The 26,878-nt window shown below is 44.5% G+C and overlaps 1 protein-coding gene and 1 long non-coding RNA gene across 2 annotated transcripts in view; both read right to left on the bottom strand.

Annotated features, from left to right (window-relative positions):
* LOC308303313 overlaps positions 1-26,878 on the bottom strand; it is a 468,570-nt gene that overhangs the window by 301,905 nt on the left and 139,787 nt on the right. The window lies entirely within an intron of this gene.
* The window catches only part of LOC308303849 (heparan sulfate glucosamine 3-O-sulfotransferase 6), a gene marked incomplete at both ends in the record, with an annotated part of 54,135 nt that continues 43,137 nt past the window's right edge, over positions 15,881-26,878 (bottom strand). Inside the window, 2 exons of the mRNA XM_080748347.1 lie at positions 15,881-16,117; positions 17,563-17,950. Of these exons, the coding sequence (XP_080604473.1) occupies positions 15,881-16,117; positions 17,563-17,950 (625 nt within the window). The remainder of the gene's footprint in view (positions 16,118-17,562; positions 17,951-26,878) is intronic.

Raw genomic sequence — 26,878 nt, 5'->3', positions numbered from 1 at the left:
ATGTTCCACACAGATTAGGGATACCTATACTAGGGTTCAAGTGGTTAGTGTAAAAAAGAAGATCACACAAAGATTTGGAGGACCCCCAGTAGTAACGCCGAGGACCCCCTACGGGTCCCGGACCCCCTGTTGAAGACCCCTGGCCCTATAGGTATAAATTATGCACACTCCTGTTGTGTTGCAGTTGTAACTGAGATCGGTTCGACCAATACGGATGGATCCAGAGATGGAGATGGGACGGGAAACGGATATGGAGACAGAATGCCTGACATGTTCATAAAGTGATGCTCAGGAGAGTGTGTAAACGGTGATAGAGTGTCCTCCCCGGGTATGTCTGTCTGACAGGACACTCGCACTTCAGATGACCCCTCTGTCACGGGAGCGCCAGGCCGAGCTCTTCCCATAACCGTGACACGATCACAGTGTTGTTTTTGATAGGAAATTTTGATTTAGTTTTAGTCATAGTCTTTTGAATGAAATGTCATTTAGTTTTAGTCATAGTCTTTTGAATGAAATGTCATTTAGTTTTTGTCATAATTTAGTCACCTGAAAAGTATTAGTTTTAGTCTAACTTTAGTCGACTAAATATCATATGATTTTAGGCGACTAAATCTGCAGTTGATTTAGTCAACTGAAATGTATTTTGGCAGGCCTTGATGGCATCGTAATGACTGATTTTACACTTGGTTGTGTGCGGTGAGCTTGCAGATCTGCTATTTCCGGCACACAACACCTCAGAGCAACCAAACAAAATGACTCTCTTCTCCACTAGTCCCTCCCTAACGTTTTAGTCTAGTTTTTATTTTGTTGACGAAATTGTCACTATATTTAGTCTTAGTTTTAGTCATCACAACTTAGTTTTTATTTCGTTTTTATTTACTTTTTGTCAGTGAAAAAAACCCATCGACAAACATTTCTCGTCATAGTTTTAGTCGACGAAATCAACACTGCATGTTCAGATCTTTTGTCCATCCAGTTGCATTTAAATAATTATACACCTCATTTGAGCTGCAACATTGCTGCAATATACTGTACCTACATGAAACAATGTTGTGTTATTGTTACTGATGGAAACGACGCTAAAGAACACGCCCTGCGTTCATGCTCGCCAGGGGGCCAGCAAGGCATCGCCTATGATATATACCAGGGGTCTTCAACGTTTTCAGGCCAAGGACCCCTTAGCTGAGAGAGAGATGCAGCAGGGACCCCCAGATTCCATATATGTTTCATCGTTTGACAGCACAATCACCAGTGTATTTTGGATTCATGTCGATTTGTGTTATCAGATATGTAACCACTTGAACCGTCAATACTTAATAAACTTGACCTTTCACTCTGTACTTAGTGTGCTCTTTTTACACCAAACCTCTTTGCCAAAAATAGCCGATCTACAAGCTCACAACGCCTCGCAACGCGAGGCGTTGTGAGCTTGTAGATCGGCTATTTTTGGCTAAAGCTTTCAGAATATGGACGTTAGGGTTCAAGTGGTTAATATAGAAAAGGAGAAAAAAGGTTTCTTTCACACAAAAACTTGGAGGACCCTCTGTAGTAACTCTGAGGACCCCCATAGGGGTCCCAGACCCCCTGTTGAAGACCCCTGATATATATACGGTACTCACGTCACAGAAAAGAAATGAGTTTCACCTTCGAACCAATATAACGAGTCATTTAGTTCCATCATTCACAGCACACGCGTCCATTATGGGACTCCCATAACAGATCATTCCTCCGCTTCCCCTCATTAGTCTGAGAATAGCCTTTCTCGCGGACGAGGGTCAGATGGCCAGAGATGACCCTGGTGTTGGAATGCACCGTGAACTGTGACCTCCTGGGTGGCCACCACCACGGCCAAATCCTGACCCCCGCGGAGAGCGGCCTATATGGAGGAGGAGAGCGGCCTATATGGAGGAGTGGAGCTGGGGACAGTTGCTCAGTTCTGTTCAGAAGGGACAGGGGCGTCACAAGGGGATGGGAAAGTGGGACTGAGTTACTAGGGCCCTGGTGGAGGGGCCTGTCTTTAGCTATTGAAAAATAGCAGATCTACAAGCTCACCGAGTGCCGCGCTGCGAGCTTGTCGATCTGCTATTTTTGAAAAGTCGTGAAAATGTGTGAAAATCTTTGAATATGTGTACTTTTTAAGCGAACATTTGTAACTAACATTCTGCTTCTGGGGGGTCAGTGGAATATTTTGAGATGGGGGTCCGTGGCAAAATACATATCATTTTGGGGGTCCTTCACATGAAAAAGTTTGAACACCGCTGACATAGAAACATATTTTTCTTTTTTTCAAAAAACCTTAGAAGGATTTGAAATATTCAAAGACTTTTTTTCACGATTCTTAAAAAATAGCAGATCTACAAGCTCGCAGCGCGGCACTCGGTGCCGCGCTGTGAGCTTGTATATCTGCTATTTTTCAATAGTTAAAGCACAAAATGTGAGTGAATCCTTGTACCCAGGGCCCAGAATTTGGTGCGACACCCTTGTTCAGAAAGGGACAGGGAATGTCCTTCGAGTCGGCGATTGAGACTGCGTGAACGAGAGGTGGAGGAGGCTGTGGGTGGCAGGCAGATCACTGGATGCGAATATAGACTCGTGTTGTCTCAGTGAAAGTGTGACCTTTTGTTCCTTTCTCTTGGCCAGTGGGTGTGACTGTCTAAATCAGGGGTTTTCAAAGTGGGTGACGGGGGCACCCTGGGGTGCCGTGACGGCAGTTCAGGAGTGCCGCGAGATCATTTGGTAATTATTTGGAATTTATTTGAACACTTATATTTGGTATAATTTTAAACTTGAAGGACAGAGTTATTTTCAGTAAGTTCTGGCCAAAATGGTAATTATCTCAATGTTTTCCTCGGGGCCATAATCCCTAAAACATGCAACGAATATATAAGGTACTGGGAGTGAAAATGATGAATGTCATGTAGGCAATATTATAATATAATGTAGGGGTGCCTCGGATGAAAAAGATATTTATAGGGGTGCTCTGAGCCCAAAAGGTTTGGGAACCCCTGGTCTACATATCACTGCCGTGGTCCGGTACAAGGTAGATAAAAAAAACAGGATTTGATTCCTGCCTATGTTGAACAAGTTGGGGAACCACAAGGTTCCCATTTCGATCGATCCCGGGCTGCCCCAGAGTTAGTGTTGAAGTGTCCTTGAGCAAGACACCAAAGCCCGAATTGCTCCCGATGTGCCTTGCATGGTTTCCTCCGCCATCGGTGTACACAATCTATGTAAACCTCTTTGGAATAAAGCGCTATATAAATGTACAATTTACCATTTATGTTGACTCACAATGAAGACTCATTTCACATTCTTCATTGTGTTTTATTTTCTTATGTATTACTACTTGCACATACTTGCTACTTGTTAATTTACTACTTACATATAGACCTACTATTGTGTATACTTTCTTACAATTACCATCCTTTTTAATAATTGTATAAGATTCTAGCTTTTTTTGGTTTGTTTTGCATTTGGATTTTGCCCACTGGCCTCTGCACATATTGCATGCCCTCTTTTGTGATCCTTCCCAAGGTTTCTTCCTTTCGTTTTCACGTCAGGGTTTTTTGCTTGGTAGTTTTTCCTTGTCCGACTGAGGGTCTAATGATGGGATTTTGTCTCCTTTGTTAAATGTGGGCCTGTAATTAAGCCCCTTTGAGCCTGTAACAGTGATGAATGCAAAGTCGCATTTACATGGAATCAAGAAGAATCAAGAATCAATATATTCTGTGTATTCTCCAGGGATGGGAATAAATCCCAGATTGTGTTTGTTACCATTACTTACTGTCTACTCATTACTATGCACTAGTGCATAACAGGGCCACAACTGGCCATATAGACCATCAACCAATAAAACCACAGCGTTGACGTCCATCCAGGCCATAGGACTGCAGTGTGACTACAGATCCCATAGCCTGTAACAAAAATGCTATACAGGTTAGATTTGGGGATGGTGATGTATCTGCTTCCTCTCTCCCTGCATATGCCAGTAGTCGATGTCCATGTGCAAATTCAGATAAATTGGTCAACCCACCAGCGACGTGCTGGGCCCCTGATTCAGCTAGCCCGGGAAAAAGAGTTGGAGAGGCCCTCATTTTTTTTAGTTATATTTCGTCGTTGTCGGGTGGAAACCTTATATGTCCAAAACCGTTTGTTTTGTATTTATCATTTTAAAAATGATTTAAACTAGTGAAAACAGCCGATCTACAAGCACACAACGCCTCGCGGTGCGAGGCGTTGTGTGCTTGTAGATCTGCTGTTTTCACTACTTTTGTGCAACGGCCTTGTATGATGAAACAGGGCTTTGCTTTGCGAAAAAATGTATACATTTGAAACTTGGAGATACGAGGTTTCTGCCCGACAGTGACGATTTACTTTGTTGGCCGCACAGCCCCCAAAATGGAACGAAGGCCGACATTTCTTTTAAAGTTTTTTCCGTAATGGCCGGCCTGGACCGGCCAGGGAATGAACTGGCCGTTCGGGAGTTGTCCCGCTTTTCCCAATGGCCAGCACGTCCCTGCAACCCACTGAGGAGAGAAATTGATGAGGATGGACTGACAGTTCATAGGATAGTTAGGGGTCATCACCATGCTGGCATGTGGTGGGAATGGAAAAAAAACATGTTTGCCACAGACATACAGACATAAGAGTAATATTACAGTACCAGAAAGACATAAAGAGATATCCCATTCCCTGGATGACCATAATAAGTCTGTAACTGAGTATACACATGGAACCAAACCAAACCTCTCAGAGTTAAGGGGTCCTTGCAAATTAAACATTTGAGATCCTCCGATACTAGTTGTACTCCTAATGTTGTAGTAAATAAGTGTCATACATATTCTGAAGAGACTTCTTTCGTGTATCATCGTCATACATTCAGTAATTGGGCCTTGGGATAAAAATAAGAACATTATAATGGTATGTAAAAAAGAAAAACAAAAATTTGCCATGGACAAGACCAAGTCTATGCCATGGATACATCAGTTTCTGTCACAGTGTTGCCTCTGGTCTTGAAGGAAAACGTTCTTTCTGCTTTCTCCTCTGTCCAGGGACGTGCTGGCCATTGGGAAAAGGGGGACAACTCCCGAACGGCCGGATCATTCCTGGTCCAGGCCGGCCATTAGGAAAAAAAATTAAATAAAATGTCGTCAAGTAAATCGTCACTGTTGGGCAGAAACCTCGTATCTCCAAGTTTCAAATTTGTAAATGTTTTCGCAAAGCAAAGCCCTGCTTCATCATACAAGGCCGTCGCACAAAAGTAGTGAAAACAGCAGATCTACAAGCACACAACGCCTCGCGGTGCGAGGCGTTGTGTGCTTGTAGATCGGCTGTTTTCACTAGTTTAAATCATTTTTAAAATGATAAATACAAAACAAACGGTTTTGGACGTACAAGGTTTGCACCTGACAACGACAAAATATAACTCATGTAATTGGCCCACTGGCTTGTCACTCGTCATGATCTGAAATGGCAAATCTTTGAGTAGCAGCAGCGCTATGGAGAGAGATCTCTCTCTATAGCGAGCAATGAGGGCCTCTCCAACTCTTTTTTTCCCCGGGCTGAATCAGGGGCCCAGCACGTCCCTGCCTATGTCCCTACAACAGCTGTTCATTTATTAACACGCACAGTGTCATCACAGGCATGCTGGAAGCGCGCAGCAGGCTGCCCTGAAGTAGCCATCCCCCTGCCTCCCAGAATAAGGACACTTGACCTCCCCAGCAAGGGTCACCAGTCACTTTAGTTAGGGGGGGGGGGGGGGGGCGCGAGGATCCACAAAGTGAGCGGCGTCCGACCCATTCATTCTCCTCAGTCCCTCGCATCCGGTTTGGTTTTAATATACGGACGTTCAGACCTCATTCACCCTCTATAATGGAGGCAAGCTCTCTATGGGCAGTGGTGGAAAAATGTAAAAAAAATAAAAAAATGCAATACTGCAATGTAGAAATACTCCGTTACAAATAGAAGTCCAGAATTCAAAATTTACAGAGGTACAAAAGTATTGGCATGAAAATACGCTTAAAGTAGCAAAAGTAAAAGTACTCAGTCAGCACCCCAGAATGTCCCATTTCAAGTTTTCAAATGTACTACAAACACCTTTTGAAAATAGCAGATCTACAAGCTCACAATGCGTTGCATCGCGACACATTGTGAGCTTGTAGATTGGCTATTTTCAAATGGCCAAAATGTAGATACTGTAGGGCTGAAGTGCTTAATGTATGTTTCGTAATAATAATCCAAATCTGCAAAGTAACTAGTAACAAAGTGAAGTATTGGAAATTTGAAATACTCAAGTAAAGTGCAAATACCTCAAAACTGTACTTAACGGTAAGTACAGTACCTAAGTAAATATACTTAGTTACTTTACACCACTGCCTATATGGGCCATTTGATGGAGAGGGGTGGTCATCAGGGACATGCAGAGAAAGTTAGAGAGGCAGGGGCTGACATTTCTAAAAGGGCTTTATGGTGAAAATATCGAAAATAGCAGACCGGACGGCTATTTCCGATGCTTGGTTTCTATGCAGAGAGGACAATTCTTTCAACATGCTGCATTCATGTTCAGGAGAGTTTAGACAAGGCAATTCTCTTGAATGCTGCCTTCAGGTATGGAAAGAGGGCAATTGACCAGTTGCTATGCCCCTCCTAAACCCGTGCTTGCCCAATGCCACATTAGCGACATGTTACTAAGGCGGGTGCCTTGGCAAGCTGCCATGGCGGCGTGCAGAGGAGGAGAAGCCAGCTGTCAATCCCATGTTAAACCTGCCACAAACGCACGTCCAGGAAGAAAACAATAGCCTATACTAAAGTCAGATTAACATACAGTACACAAGTGTTACCAGTTATATTTTCTCATGAAGTGCTCCTAAATTATTCCTGTGGGTTTGTGTAGGTCAGTGCAATCCGTTCTGTTTTTGTTTCAGTGTTTGTGACACGGAAGCGAGTGGGTGGGACGTTCGCGAACGAATCGAGTCTTTTGAACGACTCTTTGAAATGAACGATATGATTCGGTTCACAGTAGGGAGCCGTTCCTTTCTAATGAACAGTGGTGGGAAAAGTACTACATTTCTTTACGTAGATAAACCTATCAATACTGCAATCAAGTTTGGAATGTTATTAATGTACTTGAGTAAAAGTAAAATAGTATTGGTATCAAAATGTACTTAAAGTACCAATATTAGAACGTACTCATGCAGAATGTCCTGTTTCACAGGTTTTCCAATGAGTAAAATGTAGAAAAATCATTTGCAAATAGCCGATCTACAAGCTCACAATGAATCGCAATGTGACACATTGTGAGCTTGTAGATCACCTATTTTCAAATGCCAGAAATGTATCCAATGGCCAAAATGTATAGGCCTATTTGGGTGGAAGTGATTTGCAATCATAATCAAAATCTACAAAGCAACCAGTGACTAAAATGAGCAGTCTTTTGAACAGCTCTTTGAAAGGAACGGATCTCAGAGATCCGGCTCACTTCAAAGAACCATAAATCCCATCTCTATATAGCAGCCAGACTAGCGGTACACCGATGCGCGCCGGCATGGCAGCTTGCCAAGTCAGCTGCGGTTAGTAACCTGTTGCTAACTTGGCATTGGACAAGGACGGCTTTAGGAGGGGCATAGCGACTGGTCAATTGCATTTCTTTCACCATAGTAAAAACTCCATTCATGGTCTGGAGAGGGCACACAGGTAAAAGGGCAGGGGCTCAAGCCCCCTTTGATGTGTGCACGTGCCTGGTGGTCATGTGTGAGCAGTTACAGAAAATGTATTAGGAATGGAGCCAGGTCCTCATGGCTATAAAGGCCTGCTCCACAGACCTGTTGGCTATGGCTGGCCCGGGTTATTTGCATATCAATACCCTGCACAGGCCTGAATGACTGCAGTCAGCTGGTGAATGAAAGATGTGCTGCCATCTCAGGTCTCAGGGCTCCTCTGGTGCAGAGCGAGGCATAAAGGGAAGCTTTTCAGCGAGGTTGAAACTCGGCGACATAGCTGGCTGGCTCCCTTCAATCAGCCCTCGTCCATGAATGGGGTTGTGTGCCTTTAAGAAATACTATGACTGGGAAGAGGTACGCCGGGGTGGGAAATGAACACTGGTCACCAGTGCAAATGCAAGTGGACTTTAGCTTTAAATTGACCTATTCTCTGAGGGCACTACTTCTAGTCTATTTTGACAATGTAGTTAGATTAGGGTGACCAGATGTCCTGGTTTGGCCGGCACTGTCCCGTTTTCAAGCTGCGCGTCCCGACAAATATCTCTAAAATACTAATATGTCCCGGTTTTCAAAATTCACTACAAAATTGTCCCGGTTTTCGCCAGAATTAAAATAATAGGTGTTTTCAGTGGTTGCATAGACATTTAACATGTTCTTTTCATGTAAACATGCTCACCTAAACAATCAGAAAACATGAACCAATTCATTGCGTGTCTGAATTCAACGCTGAGACTGTCGCATTGCTTTGAGGGTCCCGGTTTTAGGCAACAGTGGTTCGCGTCCCGGTTTGAGCGGCTGAAAATATGGTCACCCCCTAAGTTAGATGAGTGATTCAGGATACGCCAACAACTGTGGCAGTTGAGTAGAACATGTTTACTCTCAATGTTGTTTTGTCTGTTGTTGCCGGTTTCATTTTCCTTCATCTAATTAGGCTGCACTGTTGTGCTTATTGCACACGCATCTGTGTGCTGAGCTGTAGGATGTGAGCCCTTTCAGCTCCTTCCTGTTTCCCAAACACTGGGTCGGGACCCATTTGTGAGTCACGGACCAATTTGTATGGGTCATGACTCCAGTAAAAATCCCATTTTCTTTTCCTACATTTAAAAAATTAAATATTTCAAAAGATTTTCCCCTGCCAAAATGTTATAACAAACAAACAAACAAACAAACACATCTGAGAAATTCCATAAATGAAAAATACTAATAACTAAGAAGTAGTGAAAATAGCCCTTATAGTGCTTATAGATCGGCTATTTTCACTAGTTTTGGGTCCTGGGAAAACGTCAAATTTTGCTTTTGGGTCTTGAGCTAAAACGTTTGGGTACCACTGATCTACAGTATGCGGATTAATAACAGGGGTTGACACTAAGGTCTCAGAGGCTCTTGCCCGTCGAGAAGGACAGGTACTTGCCCAAAGGTCATGCCCACTTGCCCGAAAAGTGTGTGTGTGTGTGTGTGTGTGTGTGTGTGTGTGTGTGTGTGTGTGTGTGTGTGTGTGTGTGTGTGTGTGTGTGTGTGTGTGTGTGTGTAGGCGGGGGGGGGGGGGGGGGGGGGGATGTTGTCTGGCCCTGTTACAGATGTTGTCCAAAAATCATGCAGATCGGTACACAGTATCTCTGTAGCCATTAAACGAAACGGGTATTTCTTATATTGATGCTCCTACATATTATCATCCAAGCACCAGTTAAAGTTACTTTCCATCCCTCATATACTGTGTGCACAGTGCACATGATCCCATAACCCACACACTGCACATCATTTCGGAGCTCATATCTTTGAACGGGTAAGGACTAGTTATAGGTAACCAGTGCTCTTGTTTTACATTCCGCAGACCAGAAGACAGAGCTCGCTGGCCATGTTCAGGTGTTTAGCCAGATATCTCTTGTTGTGTTTATAGACGTTTGCGTCCCCTCTCAAATGAGCACTTAATTGCCCGGTCAGGCAACCTGAAAGCAAACTTCGCCTGCCCGGAGGTTTTATTTACCTGATATTTACCTGATAGATTCCTGCTATTTTCCACCTCTCTGAAGGCGATTGCTCTTCCACAGATGTAGCTACTGTGGCCCTACATCAGGGTTCCCCAATTAGTTTTCCCCAAGGGCCGAATTATGTCTAGGGTACCAAGCCGAGGGCCACAACATTGCAGGTGACGACGGTGGCGTTCCCGCTACTCCAGCGACAATTCAGATATCGTTGTTGTCGGGTGAAAATCTTGTATGTCCAAAAACTGAAAAAGTTGTGAAAACAGCCGATCTACAAGCACACAACGCCTCGCAACGCGAGGCGTTGTGTGCTTGTAGATCTGCTGTTTTCACTACTTTTGTGCGACGGCCTTGTATGATTTGCGACAGAACGTACACATTTGGAGATACGAGATTTCCACCCGACAACGACGATATACTAGTGTTGTTGCTGCTCTTATACCACCATTATTACTGGGGTTGGTGGGGGCCAGACAGTAGCCCCCCGCGGGCCGCAAATGGCCCGCGGGCCGCCTATTGGGGAACCCTGCCCTGCATGCCCGCTCCAGGGCCATGCTTGCTCCACCTGTCTGAGGACCCCTTTTCTGTTTTTTAACAATTCATTTCAGCTGTCGCAAAGAGTGGTTGGCGGATCCGATTTCAAAACATATATTTGTGTTACAAACTCATGCCTCATGCAATTGCACCTACAACATTTTTGCTCTATTGGCCGTTGCAATAGGGGAGAACTTTTTATGACGGCTGCCTGCCCCCCGGGGGTAACCCATCTAAATGCATAGATTTGCTGTTTCCTGCATCTCTGGAAGTGATTGTCCTGCTACTATATGACCTGTACACGGATAGACCCTGGTGGGGAATAACAATAAGGGAATCTAATCAAATTGATACTATCAGCGATTTCTCTCATGAAACGGAATAAGAACTTTTAACGGCAAACATAAATAAGGCAGGAGGCGAACAGAATATCTTAACCCATTTATAGGCCTAGAATTATTGAATGCTTTATAACCAGTGAAAAATAGCAGATATACAAGCTCACAGCGCGGCGCGAGCTTGTAGATCTGCTATTTTTGAAAAAGTCGTGAAAATGTGTGCAAATCTTTGAATATATGTATTTTCAAAGCGAACGTTTGTAACTCAAATTTTGCTTCTGGGGGTCCGTGGCCAAATACATATCATTTTGGGGGTCCTTCACATGAAAGGTTTGAGAACCACTGACATAGTAGTCTCTCAAGAACAGACTAACTGAGCTCCATTTAAGTGAAAAGGACCTTTTCTTTGACGATGGCTGGCCAGATTGCTGACATAGAAACATAGTGTTTTTTTCAAAAAATCTTAGAAGGATTCAAAGGACACTTATAGAATCGGGTCAAAATTCGAATTTTCACGATTTTTCAAAAATAGCGATGGCACCGAGTGCCGCGCTGCGAGCTTGTAGATCTGCTATTTTTTCAATAGTTAAAGCATAAAATAATGATACACAATAATGTGTACCCGTTCTGAATATCTTAAGCCACCAACAGGCGTTGGCATCGCTGTGAAAATTGTGTAACCATATCCTGATCCAATATACATAAATATGCCCTCGTGCATTCGTCCACTGGGGGGGGGGGGCATTGATTCGATATGTACGGAAGATAAATCACGCGTTAAATAATATTTTACAAATGTGTGATGGCGACCCGAGTTCGACCCCTGGGCTAAATCACGGTGACAGGGAGACATGGTACGTTAGAGGCACACATCCCCACCGCCTATAAACTAAACAGGCAGTTATTGATTTGGGCACCATGTCCCTTCAGTGTGGGTCCCAGAGGCTGAGAATGTAATATTAATGGGTCGGCGTTGGGTGTGTGTGTGTGTGTGTGTCAGTGTGTGTGTGTGTGTGTGTGCGGGTGTGTGTTTGCGTCTGTATCGTCGTGTGTACGTATGCGCGCGTGACCATAGCGTCTTTGTCGGATTGGAAACCTTGGATGTCCAAAACCGTTTGTTTTTATCATTTTAAAAATGATTTAAAATAGTGAATATAGCAGGTCTACAAGCACACACTACATGCTTGCAGATCGGCTGTTTTCACTAGTTTTGTGCGACAGTCTTGTGTGATGAAGCAGGGCTTTACTTTTACGAAAAAATCGAAACTCTGTTCGAAGTGGAGCTGTGTGTGTGTGTGTGTGTGTGTGTGTGTGTGTGTGTGTGTGTGTGCAACAGCGCCCCTCCCTTAACATGTGTGGTCAGAAAAGGTTACTGCAGGCTACATACAGACAGACAGACACGGACGGAGACAGACCCACACACACGGCCACTTATAGGGAGCTTGTGTTCCACACAGCTCCAAAAACCCGTACAAATGTGAAACTTGGAGATACAAGGTTTCTGCCCGACACTGACCATATACTTGTGCATGTGTAGCCCTGGTGGGGTGGCTCCATTAACCAGTATGGCGGTATAGCGGTCAGCAGTTTATGACCGGCCAGGCTCACAGGTCGAGGGCTTGGGAGTGAAGAGGTCAAAGATTGCCATCCCCCTCCCCTCCAAAAGGGTCTCCAATCACCCCGGTGAATTGATTGCTTACACATCAGGAAAGCGTCCTCCCTGCGTTAACTTCAAATTTAGCCCTGGAGGGGTTGGGGGGGGGGGGGGGGGGCACATGACCCCCTCCGCTCCCCCCCCCCCCCACCCCCCCCACATCTCCAGTGCTTCGTTCCCTCCATAACTCTGCCGTGGGCTGATCTATACTAGGGATGGGACGATGATCGTTGTTATCGCTTATCGTGATAAGGAAACACAATAATTATACTGCGGAGATTTACATTTATCGGGAAATTATCATGCCTAGCTCTGGTCCATAGCGTTAGTGGAGTTCTCCCTAACGCTATGTTCAAAAACTGTTTCGCCCCTCACCAAACCAAAGGTATCAGTGGACAGTTGAAAGCTTACTCTACTTAGTGGACGCGGTCTGAGCCCCCCACCACACGATTAAAATACATTTCTAGGGCAAAATGAAAAATATTCAACTATATATTCAAGCTTTCAACTGTCCACTGATACCTTTGGTTTGGTGAGGGGCGAAACAGTTTTTGTTATTTTCGGACCAGACGACGGGTCTTTCCGGATTTGCCAAGGATTTGGGAGGTAGAGGAACATAGCGTTAGGGAGAACTCCACTAACGCTATGGACCAGAGCTCCGTCATGCCCTGGTATCAATTCACCTTTTATGTGCCGAGCTGCATATAACTGGTAAAACGTACCTGGAAATAATGTACTTGATACAGTCCTCTTTTTCACTCTACCAGCTCTCTTTACCAAAAAATAGCAGATCTAGCTTGTAGATCGGCTATTTTTTGGTAAATGTTCTGCCGAGGATAATGGATGTTGGGGATATTTTGATTATCGCGATAATTTAAATTTCTTTGGTCACAATAAAATCGTGACATGAAATATTCAATTCGTTCCATCCCTAATCTATACTGACTGAAAGTCCCAATACGAAGAGCATTTCTGCTGCATTATGGTTTGGAGCAGGGGTCTTCAACGTTTTCAGGCCAAGGACCCCTTAGTCGAGAGAGAGCGATGAAGCAGGGACCCCCCACAACCATAGATACCATATAGTTTCATCGTTTGACGCCACAATCATCAGTGTATTTTGGATTCATGTCAAATTGTTTTTTTCAGATATTTAACCACTTGAACTGTCAATACTTAATAAACTTGACCTTTCACTCTGTAGTCTGTACTCTTTTTCCCCCTCTACACCAAACCTCTTTGCCGAAAATAGCCGATCTACAATGTGAGCTTGTAGATCTGCAATTTTTGGCTAATGTTCTCAGAATATGGACGCTAGGGTTCAAGTGGTTAATATAAAAAAGGAGAAAAAAAGCTTTTATTACACAAAGATTTGGAGGACCCCCTGTAGTAACTCTGAGGACCCCCTAGGGGTCCCGGATCCCCTGTTGAAGACCCCTGGTCTGGAGGATTTTAAATGGTGTATGCGTGTGAGAGCGCGAACAGTTGCGTGCATAACTGATGACTTGGTTCCATGAAATGAAATATTTCGGAGCGAAATTGTTTTCAGAATAAAAGCTTTAGTCGGGGCATCAGTATATTCAAATACAAAGTGTCAGAGAAAAAAAAACACATTTCAACAATATTTTGTCATCTCATAAATTAGGATTTCAGAAATATACACAGTTGAATGGACGTACAGCTTATGAAGTTTCGGCATCAATCAAATGAAGTAGAAAACAATCTTGGATACAGATATGGCCCGTATACAGTCCTTTCATAAAATCGTTACACTGGCAACGTATAAATAATGGCAAATTTACAGCGCATGATCCATATTCTGGTGCCTGTTTTCTAAGTAGAAACTACAATTTATGCAAGTAGAAAAAACATCATTCATAAAAAGTACAAGAACGATCCCGAAATGTATTCAAGTGGTGATTACAATTGTGTGCTGAATGACCGAACAAGGTTGATATGAGCTACCCCCCCCCCCCCCCCCTGAATACATGAAAGGTCCACCTAAAACAAAGTCGACCCAAACTCGTTTCCCAACGGGTCTGTGGCCTTAAGCTAGACGCAGAATAGACCGAAATCTAATCTTTGCATCTGGGGGTCCCTGGAACAAAATATATTGCGATAGGGGTCCATCCGTGGAACAGAATATTTTGAGATGGGGGTCCGCGGCCAAAAACACATGTTGGGGGTCCTTAACCACTGATAGGCACATTCTACTAATGTCTTCTAAATCCTAACAGTTTTCCTGAAAATAAACTTATGTTGCTATCATTTTTTCTCAAACTTTGTCATGTCAAGGACCCCCAGAATGATAATTATGTGGCCACGGACCCCCATCGCAAAATATTTTGTTCCAGGGACCCCCAGAAGCAAAGATTAGATTTTGGTCTAATCTGCATCTAGCTTAAGGCCACAGACCCGTTGGGAAACGAGTTTGGGTCGGCTTTGTTTTAGGTCGACCTTTCCTGCTACCACCCTCCCCCCCCACCCCCCCCCCCCCCCCCCACCCCCCCTTGCATCATACTGAAATCATTTCATCTCAACAATGGACATTATACACGTTCATTTCCTGGATTATGATTGTGTTATTGTGCATAATTCAGCGACATCTGGTCGTTAGCTCCTTCCCTGTAACAGAGCCTCTTACTCACAGGTCCAAGTATCATTTGGTTTACCCAAAGCTTCGCCTTCTTTTTCGAGGCGTACCTGCCTCAAGGCTTGTCGTTTGGTTTTTAACGTGAGGTAAGACTGGTCTACCAGAAAGCTCTGTAATCTTGGTTAGCTACTGTAGCTGCTATCTCACAGTTCACTCATGGAGACATAGGGTGCGTTCGGAAAATGTGCACTCAACGCACTGGTGTGCCATGTTGTCGTTCGTTTATTCGGTGCACTTGGTGCGTTGTCGTTCGGAAATCCAGTGTGCTGCACGCACTGAACGACCCTACTCAGAAGATGGGGTTTGGTAGTGTGGTGCGTCAATATGGTGTTTTGATTGGTTAGTTTTCATAGCGGTGTCTCGTGCTTCTCTGCTGTGAACAATGGCGTAGGAAATGATAACAAAATGCACCGTTTGCTGCTTTATTGGTCCTTTGGGCTTTATTGTTACACACGAATCAACGTGTAAAATAACAACAGGTAGGCCAATGTTATGAATTAAATTACCTATCAATAGCAACATTACGTTAGCAACTGCTGCTTTTAAGAAACTTTTCCGACTGAAAAAGCGCACAGCTGCCTCTTAACTAGTCGTTTGTAAATAAGCCACACTGAACACACTCTACAACGTCACCACCCACTGCACTCACTACACTGAGCACACACCCGGTGCGCATTTCTGAACGCACCCATAGTGTTTGGTAGAAGAAAAAAAAAACATTTGTGACCTGGCAGGGAAAGCTTTGGCAAAACAGCTTTCTACTAGTTTTCAGAAATGACACACCATGAGGACGCGAAGGAAGGCATATTCTGCACAGCGAAAGCTTTCGGTAACACCAGTATTATATGTTCCGTTCCATCGTCACTGGGGTAGAACAAGGACTCCACAGAGGCTTCCAAAAAAGGGACCAGATGGATATATGGACAACTGTGTGGGTTCCAGCAGCCTTTTAAGAGCTTAGGTGATTAAGCGTTTTTTTCTTTTTTTTTCTTTTTTTCTTCTTCTCAGTCCCAGCCAAAGTCGTGACCAGTCATCTGGTAGAACTTAAGATTAAAGGGCCTGTAGAAGTCTCGGAGCCTGAGCAGGACGTCGGCGGGGATGTGCGGGTGGGGCCTGCCCTTGGACTTCCCCAGGCAGCGGGGCCTGCTGCTGCCCTCGGGCTTCTTCAGGCAGGGGAAGCCCTTGGTCTGGTTGAAGTAGAAGTGCTTGTCGGTCACCACGCGCTTCAGCCCCAGGAAGTCCTGCAACGAAAGGGCTGTCACGATTATTACATAATAATCGTCTAATCGCAGTTCAGTCAGGTAACTCAAGATATGTTGAACAATGTTTATTATTAATGAGTATACAAGTGTGTATGTCGCATTTAATTTGGCGTTTGGCTCTGCTACATTTTCTCCCTGCTCAGCAGCAGCAGCACAGAAGAAGAACAACCATTAACCATTAGGAGCAGGGAGATACATAGATATAAACACCCCCCATGGGGAACAGAATTAGTAGAGCCTACTGGTGGTGCTGGGGAGGCGGTGGGGGCAAATGATCAGCTGACTGCCACGTCAGCGAATGACTTGGCTTAACACATCGGCTGCCCACGTGGTGTCTACAAGCCAATCTCTTTGATGTCGCTGGAGGCCCACGACGCGTTTGACGCGTTGTACAGTAAACTATACTGTACTGTAGCTACTGCACTTGGCTGCCGCGGTGATGAAACAAACTCCATTTCCCAACATGCAGCGCGCAATTACGTCACCCGGACGCGCTGTGTGTCTCGTTGACTTCCTGTCTAACGGCTGCACAAAAACGTGGTTTTCTCCTAATCTAGCTTTTAAATCACTTTCATTTCAAAACGGCAGCCTCTTCTACCTGCCATAACACAAACAATGTGGCTTAGAAATGATAAAAAACGGTCCTGACTGAAAGAAAAGATTTTCGCGAAATAAACAGGACATACTCCGATTACATTTACTCGGATTACTTTTCTCGCCAGTACTCTCGCCGGTAGGCAGAATGACGCGTTGCCATGGGCACCAGCAACACACACACGTCATACATCCGGGCACTCGATGTGTTAATAGGAAGCAGTAGTGTCCTTATACAACTGCAATGCAGTGTAACCTCTCGAGTATACCTGACTGAACTAACTTTGCAGGCTTCGCATGCTACGTCTCATTTATTTGACATAATCACGATTATTTTGTGATAATCGTCATAGTCGTTTACATGTTGAAAGATGTTTATATATGTGTTCAAACATATTAGGTAGGGCTGTCACAATTAATACATAATCGTCTAATCGCAATTATTTGACATAATCGCAATTATTTGACATAATCGCAATTATTTTGTGATAATCTTCATAATCGTTTGCATGTTGAAAGATGTTTATATATGTTCAAACATTTAAAAAATAGTGGAAATAGCTGATCTACAAGCTCACAAGCTTGCGAGCTTGTAGATTGGCTATTTCCACTATCAATGTTCTTTTTAAAGTGTAAAGTGGTGAAATATGTCCTTCATTTCTTTGTATATTTAGGTTACGTGTCATATCTGCCATGTGCAATTTCAAAGCCTACAAGCCAAACAGAAATGTAATTGTCAACGACAAAAACGCAATTAAAATCGTTAATCGCAATTATTCGAGAGACACTTAACCGTCACGTAAAATAATTCATAATCTCGACAGCCCTACCTGCACGCGGCCCATCTCGCCCGCCGGGTCCGTGACCAGCCGCTCGCCGCTGACGAAGAGGAAGCGCGACAGCGGGAAGTAGCGCAGCCAGTTCTCCAGGTGCTTGGCGTAGATGCCGATGCGCACGGCGCTCCACGCCGTGTCGACGGGGCCCGCCGCCGAGGAGGAGTTGCGGAAGGTCAGGCTCCGGAAGGACGGCAGCCCCGGCGACTTGGACAGCGTCTGCGTGTAGTCGGAGACGGCGCGCGTCACGGGGTCGCGCACCACCACGATGAGCTTGGTGTCGCGGCTCATGGAGAAGACGCGGCGCGGCGCCTCCTTGGTGATGAAGTAGCTCGGCGTCTTCTCCATGGTGATCTGGCCGTCCAGCGTGCGAGGCATCAGGCTCCTGGGAGGGAGGATGGGAAGGGGAGAGAGAGAGATGAGGAATCGGATTGTTTCAACAGGGGGTCCGGGACCCCTAGGGGGTCCCCTGAGTTACTACAGGGGGTCCTCCAAATCTTTGAGTGATTTTTTTTTCCTACTTTTTATATTAACCACTTGAACCCTTGAATATTCTGAGAACTTTAGCCAAACATAGCAGCTCTACAACCTTTTCATGTCAAGGACTCCCAAAATGACATGTATTTGGTCGCGGACTCCCCATCTCAAAATATGTTGTTCCAGGGACCACCCAGAAGCAAATATTTGAGTTACAAATATTCGCTTTTAAAAAATATATCCAAAGATTTGCAAAAAAAAAACAAGATAAATAAAATAGCAGATCTACAAGCTCGCAGGGTGGCAATTATATTCCATAAACGGCAATATTTCCCCCAGATATTCCAGTTATCGGGGGATTATACCCTTTCAGGATGCCAGGGAGGCTTTTTGACTTTTGCTCTGTAATTAGTGGCGTCAATCCCTGTGTAAGGGGAACATAACGTCACTGTCGGGAAGAAACCTTGTATCTCCAAGTTTCAAATTACTACTTTTTTTCACCAAGTAAAGCCCTGCTTCATCATACAAGGCTGTCGCACAAAAGTAGTGAAAACAGACGATCTACAAGCACACAACGCCTCGCGGGTGCTTGTAGATCGGCTGTTTTCACTATTTTAATTCGTTTTTAAAATGATGAATACAAAACGAACGGTCTTACAAGGTTTCCACGCGACAACGACGATAAGCACTTTGGGTGCTGCCCATGGTCAAGCAGTCATGCCCAAGCAGACAGGGACCGTCTCTGTCTACCGGGAGAGAACCCACAAGGCTGTATTAACCACAGGGAGAATTCATTTCCCTTCATCCGCCTACTCCCAAACTGGCTCATCGCAGCCTGGACCATGCCTCACACTAGGGCTGCCCGATTTTGGGAAAATATCTAATTGTAATTTTTCTGACTAATATTGCGATTGCGATTTTATTCGCAATATTTATATATTTATTTTAAGGTCGGATAAGTGATAGTTTTTTGGTTAAAACAAAACGTTTTTTTTTTTTGTTAAAAACTCTAGTGCCCCTGAAATTAACGGATTATAAAGTCCACGATGCCACCTTCAGGCTGCATTCACTCCCGTTATCTTATTTTGAAGGCCAGAAGTCCACAGCGTAAACACTTCCGGTCTGACGTCATCGCGTCCTGCGCCGGAACCGATCGTTGTTTACGTGGTGTCATGGCGGATCGGCTCGGAGCTTTTCTCCATGTGCTTTATAAGCGAGCATCTGCCTCCATCTTCGCTTCTAAAGTGTAGTTTTGAGATAATGGACATTAAAGATGAGATCCCCCGTCCACCTCAATGTTATGGGATGACTATTTTGTGCTCGTGGAGCCTTGATGATGAGAAATCAGTGACGGATTTCGGCTCCGGACCTTCCGCCATTGTACTCGGTAATATATCCGCCGTTACAGTAATATATTACTTTTCACGAGTATACTCGGGATTGGCACTCCGGGTACTCGAGTACTTTTCACGAGTCTTCTCGGGATTGGCACTATATGAGTTAAAAGGTTGATGTAATAAATTATTTTAACCAAATAAAATCACTTCACTACCTTAAGTCAAGCTTCCGAAATTTGGCAATCATGCAAATGGTTTGATTCAGTTCAGTTAAATTTTCAAAAGATTCCCTTGTATTTTGCTTATTAGCAATATAAAACGTTTTTATATTCAGAAAGATCTCAGTAATGGTATTGTCTGCCTCTCACTATTGTCAAGGAAGAAAGTACTGTATGTCGCTGCCTTGCAGGAAAAAAAAATCACCCTAAGACACACCATAAGTTTCACATGTGTGCAGGGGACGGAGGAGGGGAGTCACACAGAAATCACTTTTGCGTCTATTATGCATCTTTGCGATTTGCTAATTGCGTGGTTCCAAATCGCGATTTCGGTTTAAAAACCATTAATTGTGCAGCCCTACCTCACACACTTCACTCACTCTTCACACAGTTTCTGCACGTGATTCAAGGCCGGTCAATGTTCACCTAAACTTACATTTAATCGTAGGCTGGCCATTGTTGCGGCCGTAGGTCGCAGTTTACTGTCAGAACCGGCACAGCCTGACACTGTGGCTCCCCTGACACATCACTGTGACATCACAGGTCACGTCACTGTGATGTCAGATACTCAGAGCAGGGATAACCAACCCCCCAGAACCTTGGGTGAGCTCTGAAGCGCCATGGACATGGTGGCTGTTTTGAGGTACTGCAGTTGGGGCCAGAAACATGAACTTTGTATTGACGCACGTTCATACCGGAAGTGCTCGTTCATGAATTGGAGCCCCAGCGCGTCCATGAACACAAACTATGACGCAAAACGCGTCACAGTGGCCCCACTGCGTCACGGTTTTACTACCCGGAAGAACCCAGAAGAAGGGGTGAGAACGCCTCATGCGCTGGGTGAGCAACTCAATGCAAGTGGACGGGCGGGGATATCTGGTGTCCTCTCTATTCTTCTTATAACTCTATGGGGATAACGCCCGACACATCACTGTGACATCACAGGTGACATCACAGTGATGTCAGATACTCAGAGCATGGATCTCCATATATGGGCATAAACAGGAGACATCACAGGGAGTGGTGTGGCTGGTTCAGACAGGGATCTCCATGTATGGGCATAAAAGGGATTGTATGTTGTGATGTCATGGGAACCACTCTATGCCCATATATGGAGAGCCATGATGTCATCAATATTACGCCCATATCTAACAGGACTTCATATCCATATATGGGGAACTGGTCCGATAGACACCGCTGGCCAGACGGCCAAGACATTGTCGCCCTGAGGCGTCTTACTAGTAATCAGATCTGGCAGTGCATAGAACAACCGTTCATTATTAAGGGGAACGGGGTGAAAATCAACAGAAAGATTATTGTCTCCACCAGCCGAAGGCATGGGGGAGAGTATGTTTTCCCCTTCGTCCGTCCGTGTGTCCGTCCGTGCGTCCGTCCGTCCGTGCGTTCTCGCAGTTTGTGAGCACCTAATCTCAGTCGCCGTTGGCCCGGTCGCTGCCAAAGTGAGCACACACATTCCCTGGATGCCAATCTAGAACCTCTGCCCTAAATTTTTCAAATGGGCCTTTTCTAGCGCCACCAAGTGGCCGATGTTCGCAAAACACATTTCTGTGGACTACTCTTAAGATTTTGTCCAAAAATCCTACAAATCGGTAGGCAGTATCTCGACAGTCATGTGATCGACACGGATCTGTCCGATTTTGCATATTTCATACTGATTGGCTAAGATTGGCTTCCATAGTTTGTAGGATTGAGCCGTTTTGAACAAAATGCCTCAAATCCCAAACGCAAAGTGCAATTATCATGAAATCGCGCACACACGTTCCCACTAGGTCGAGGAAGAAATGCCACTTCAAATTTTTTAAATCAGCCTCATGGTGGCGCTATAACAGGCCGATTTGTGGTTTTACGTATAATTCCACTGATCAGTTTCAAACTTTGTAAGCGCACTCCCTAGAGGCTAAGGATAAACCTTTGCCCTGCATTTTTCACATCAGCCTTTTATAGCGCCACCTTTGGGCCGACTTATGTAAAACACATTTTTGGATATTACTCCTTGAGATTTTATCCAAAAATCACACAAATCGGTACACAGTATCTCTATAGTCATGTGATCAAGTCCGATCCGTCTGATATTTCATATTCTATCCTGATTGGCTAATATTGGCTTCCAAAGTTTGCAGGATTGCTCCGTTTTGAACAAAATGCCTCAAATCATCAACGCAGCTTGCGATTACCGTGAAATTTGCCACACATATTCCCACTAGGTCAAGGAACAAATGCTACATTTTTTGGCCTGTTATAGCGCCACCAGCAGGTAGACTTTAGAAAAACACATTTTTGGAACACAATGCTTCAAATCATGCATGCAGCGTCCGATTGCCATGAAAGATCTAAGGTGAAGAACATATGCCACCCTTTTTACATTGGCCTATTATACAGTAGCACCACCAGGACGCCTGGCCTGGTGGAGACCTGTGCTCGGAAGAGCACTGCTTCTAGTTAACATAGATTCTTTGTTTGAAACATTGAAAAGTTTGTTATAATGATGCCGTCAACTGTTGTTGAATACAAATAGATAATGGTGAGCTCGACTGGACACATTAAAGATTTGATGCAACTTGATCTATATAGAGAGATTTAGCAGAATATAATTGACCATATTCACATATTATGGGTTATTTTGTTTTTATTTCATTCGTGTGGGTTTTCCATGCCCTGATTCATAATTGGGGGTTTCCCCATCCCCCGATTTAGCAATAAAAGCAAAATGGTTGCCGCGTGACTATGGTCAATTAATTTGGGAAGCTGATTTGTGCACTTTTCATCGGATTAAAAAAAGCCTCGTGCAATTTGGAATACACATTTGTCAATATTGTGCTTTTGATTTCTCTTCTGATTAATTCCGCAGCCCTAATAGAAAATGCTGAAAGCATGCCAGAATACATTTTATATCGTTGTTGTTGGGTGGAAACCTTGTATGTCCAAAACCGTTCTTTTTATATTTATCATTTAAAAAATGATTTAGACTAGTGAAAACAGACGATCTACAAGCACACAACGCCTCACGGTGCGAGGCGTTGTGTGCTTGTAGATCTGCTGTTTTCACTAGTTTTGTGCGACACTTTTGTATGATGAACTAGAGCTTTAATTTACCAAAAAACATTTGAAACTGGGGAGATACGAGGTTACTGCCCAACAGTGACGATATGAAAAGGAAAGGGGGAAGTAAACGAAAAAGCCATTTGTCTCGTGTCATTTATTTCATTCCATTGCAGCTACCGTAGCTCCAAAGTGGAATCTAATAACTTCCATCATGGAATACAAAAGCGGTGAAATATATCCCTCCAACTTTCCCCTTTGCCTAAAAAACACACACACACACACACACGCAAAATATGCCCACCAGCCCCCCTCTTCATTTAATTTACAAAGAGGAGATTCAAATCTCACGCTGGCTTCGTGTTTTCGAAATCTAAGCGCAGTGGAATGTTCCAACTCTTCAGAAAAAGTTCCCTCGTGTAATTTCCATGGCTCCCACCCCCTCCCCCCCAACGTAACCCCCCCCCCTCGGTAGCCATGTGGCAATGGTTGGTGCCTAAGTCGTCGTGGTTGGTCTTTAACTTCGGGGCTTATGAGGCTCTTAGCTCCGTAGCGGAGGCATGGAAAGGACTCCACCACTCCTCAGTGGCATGCACGCACACACACACACACACGCACGCACGCACGCACGCACGCACGCACGCACGCACGCACGCACGCACGCACGCACGCACGCACACACAAGCGCACACACACACACACACACACAGGGGTGTCGCACCAAATTCTGGGACCTGGGTACAAGGATTCACTGTGGGCCCTCCATGAAAGTTCTTCATAGGGGGAGGGGGTTTAACTCATTTAGACTGGGAACGCATTGTTTTGCGCTTTAACTATCGGTGCCGCGCTGCGAGCTTGTAGATCTGCTATTTTTGAAAAATCGTGAAGAAGTCTTTCAATATTTCAAATCCTTCTATGTTTCTATGTCAGTGGTGCTCAAACATTTTCATGTGAAGGACCCCCAAAATGATATGTATTTGGCCACGGACCCCCATATAAAAATACTTATTTCCAGGGACCCCCCAGAAGAAAGATTTGAGTTATAAACGTTCGCTTAAAAAATACATATATTCAAAGATATCCACACATTTTCAAAAATAGCAGATCTACAAGCTTGCAGCGCGGCACTCGGTGCCGCGCTGAAATGTGTGTATAAAATAATTAGTCCCCTCCACCTTGGGCCCTAGTAACTCAGTCCCATTCCCCCCCCCCCCCCCCCCCTTGTGACACCCCTGCACACACACCTACACACACACACACACACACACACACACACGCACACACACACACACACACACACACACACACACACACGCCCCCACGAGCACACACATACACACGTAGACATATACACGACCGCAACCACACTCTGCTTCAAGTCTGGCGTGTCTCCTGGCACGAAGCTAAGAGGGTGACACCAGAAACATAACTTATGGTGTTCATAAAGGACCTCTGACTTCCATTACAGGGCTGGGGGGAACAAGACACAATTTGGGGGAAAATAAGGCAAAATATCTTTAAGGAGAGGAGTTCAGGACAACGTTATAGTTTCTATGGCCAGTCTCAACAGGATGATGTACTGTATACCAGGGGTCTTCAATGTTTTCAGGCCAAGGACCGCTTAGTCGAGAGAGAGAGATGAAGCAGGGACCCCCACAACACATGGATACCATATACTGTAGTTTCATCGTTTGACAGCACAATCATCAGGGTATTTTCGGTTCATGTAAATTTGTGTTTTCAGATGTTCAACCGCTTGAAGCATCAATAATAAATAAACTTGACCTATCACTCTGTACTTGCTCTGCTCTTTTCCCCCTCTACACGAAACCTCTTTGCCAAAAATAGCAGATCTACAAGCTCACAACGCCTCGCAGCGCGAGGGGTTGTCGGCTTGTAGATCTGCTATTTTTGGCAAAACTTCTCAAAATATGGACACTAGGGTTCAAGTGGTTAACATATAAATGGAGAAAAAAAAGCTTCTATCACACATAGATTTGGAGGACCCCCTGTAGTAACTCTGAAGACCCCCTATGGGTCCCGGACCCCCTGTTGAAGACCCCTGCTGTATATGATATGTGTTACAATGCGTGTCACAGGCCAAAGAGAGTTAAGTAACTACAAACGTCGATGTTTTAAAACAACCGGTTGTGGGGTCTTTTTTTCTGGTGGGTCACCCACAAGACATGAGTAGCAATATGAGTTATATCTGTATCCTACAGGACAATAGGGTAGGCTTCTTATTTGGGCCCCCTGAGTTTAAGACCCCCGGATTTAAATCTACAATCCATAAGATTGATGTGCTATACCCGGGATTCAAACCCACCCACCTGGGTAGGGGATATATGACTCTTTGAGCTTCAGGCCAATACCTCAGTAAATAGTAGTTGATCGCACGTGTATCTTTGGGAAAATGGAAACATTTAAATACAATAAAAAAAAAAGTATTAAACATAAACAAAAAAAGTTATCAGAAAAACACGGCCTGCCCACGTATTAGGAGGGTATTATATGAGTCACCAGAAAGAATAATGGGTGATTTTAATGAATCTATCATGGTTAAAATGGAGTTTGAAGTTCTAATGGGTTAGTATGGGTAGAGGCCCTGGAGGAGGAAGGCCTGATAACATTTACATCAAATATCTAAATATTGAATGAAGCAAATTAAAAACTGTCCAGGGTGTTCATAAAAGCCTGATTAGATGATAAAATGACCCAGATTTTTTTTTTAAGTGAAATATCCTTTTAAGCACGTTGTACTATCATACTCTGCCACACACAACATCCTGTCTTGTTCTTTGTCACACTTGCCGAACAATGTTTTGATGCTTTCTAGTAATTGCACCGTGGGGCTTGCTCGTGTGTGCGCGCGTGTGTGTGTGTGTGTGTGTGTGTGTGTGCGCGCGCGTGTGTGTGTGTGTGTGTGTGTGTGTGTGTGTGTGTGTGTGTGTGTGTGTGTGTGTGTGTGTGTGTGTGTGTGTGTGTGTGTGTGTGTGTGTGTGTGTGTGTGTGTCACTGTGGATGTTTAATTTAGCCCAATCAGTCTAATGGAAGCCATGCTGTCCTGTGCCGGGCCGTTCGGCCTTCCATTGACATGGTGTTTACATTGTGGAATGCTGGCCTGTAATCACAGAGCTGCCTGGCTACAACACAGGGCCCGGGAGCAGGCCACACACTGCTGGAGAGAGAGAGAGAGAGACGTGAGGTAGAGTGGAGGGTGGGGTCAAATGACCCCACCCTCCACTCCACCAGCATGGTGAAGCTGGTCCACCACCTGAACCAGGATAGATCAGCAATGGCCGAGTTTCCCAAAGCGATTTTAGCCCATCGTAGCTCACGCATGGTCGTAGAGACCAAGCCCCGACCGTCATGTTCCTGTGTTTACTTGGGTTCGGGCAGAGCGACTTATTTAGCCCCTACAACTTCACCAACATTCAGATTTCACAAAGAGCTTAATAAAGTCTCACTCCTGTCTAAATACGGTACAGCATTCTATAATTACCTGTATCCTCCGTGTTCTTTAATAAGAAGCCTTTTTATCCGATCGCTGTCTGTTTTCCCATTGAGAATGATTAACAGACAGTGATCAGATAAAAAGGCTTCTTATTAAAGAAAACGGAGGATAAGGGTAATTATAGAATGCCGTACTGTATTTAGACAGGGGCTAAATAAGTCACTCTGCCTGAACCCATATGAACACGGCAACATGACGATCGGGGCTTGGTCTCTACGACCATGCGTGAGCTACTATGGGCTAAAATCGCTTTGGTAAACCCGGCCATTGACTAGCATGGAATTGATGCTGGTCTCTGCTGGTCTTTCTAGCAGGGAGGACAGAGAGAAGGGAAGAAGGAGACATGCGGGTATAGAGGTTTGGAGTAATTATTCATGTTTATCAAGTACTTGTAGTACGTCCAGACATATGTGCTCGTATTTCAATAAATGTAAACATCCTTATTTGTACTGGCATATACCTATATACACGAAAAAATTACCCAAATGGGTGTACCATTGTGAGAGGACATTGAGCCCAACAGCACAGACATATAGGGATATACTCTATACAGTGGCCGAGCACCACACTTATAATGCCATACTCTGAGAGGACATTGAGCCCCCATTGCTTACAGCAGTGATTCTCAACCTTTAGTTTTCAGGATGCGACCCCCAAAATAATCATATTTTAACCCCCTGGGGGTCCCGACCCCCGGGTTGAGAAAC

Source organism: Nannobrachium achirus, assembly GCF_963921795.1.
Source record: "Nannobrachium achirus genome assembly, chromosome: 18".
Classification (NCBI taxonomy): domain Eukaryota; kingdom Metazoa; phylum Chordata; class Actinopteri; order Myctophiformes; family Myctophidae; genus Nannobrachium; species Nannobrachium achirus.
This window is presented reverse-complemented; position numbering and strand designations above follow the sequence as displayed.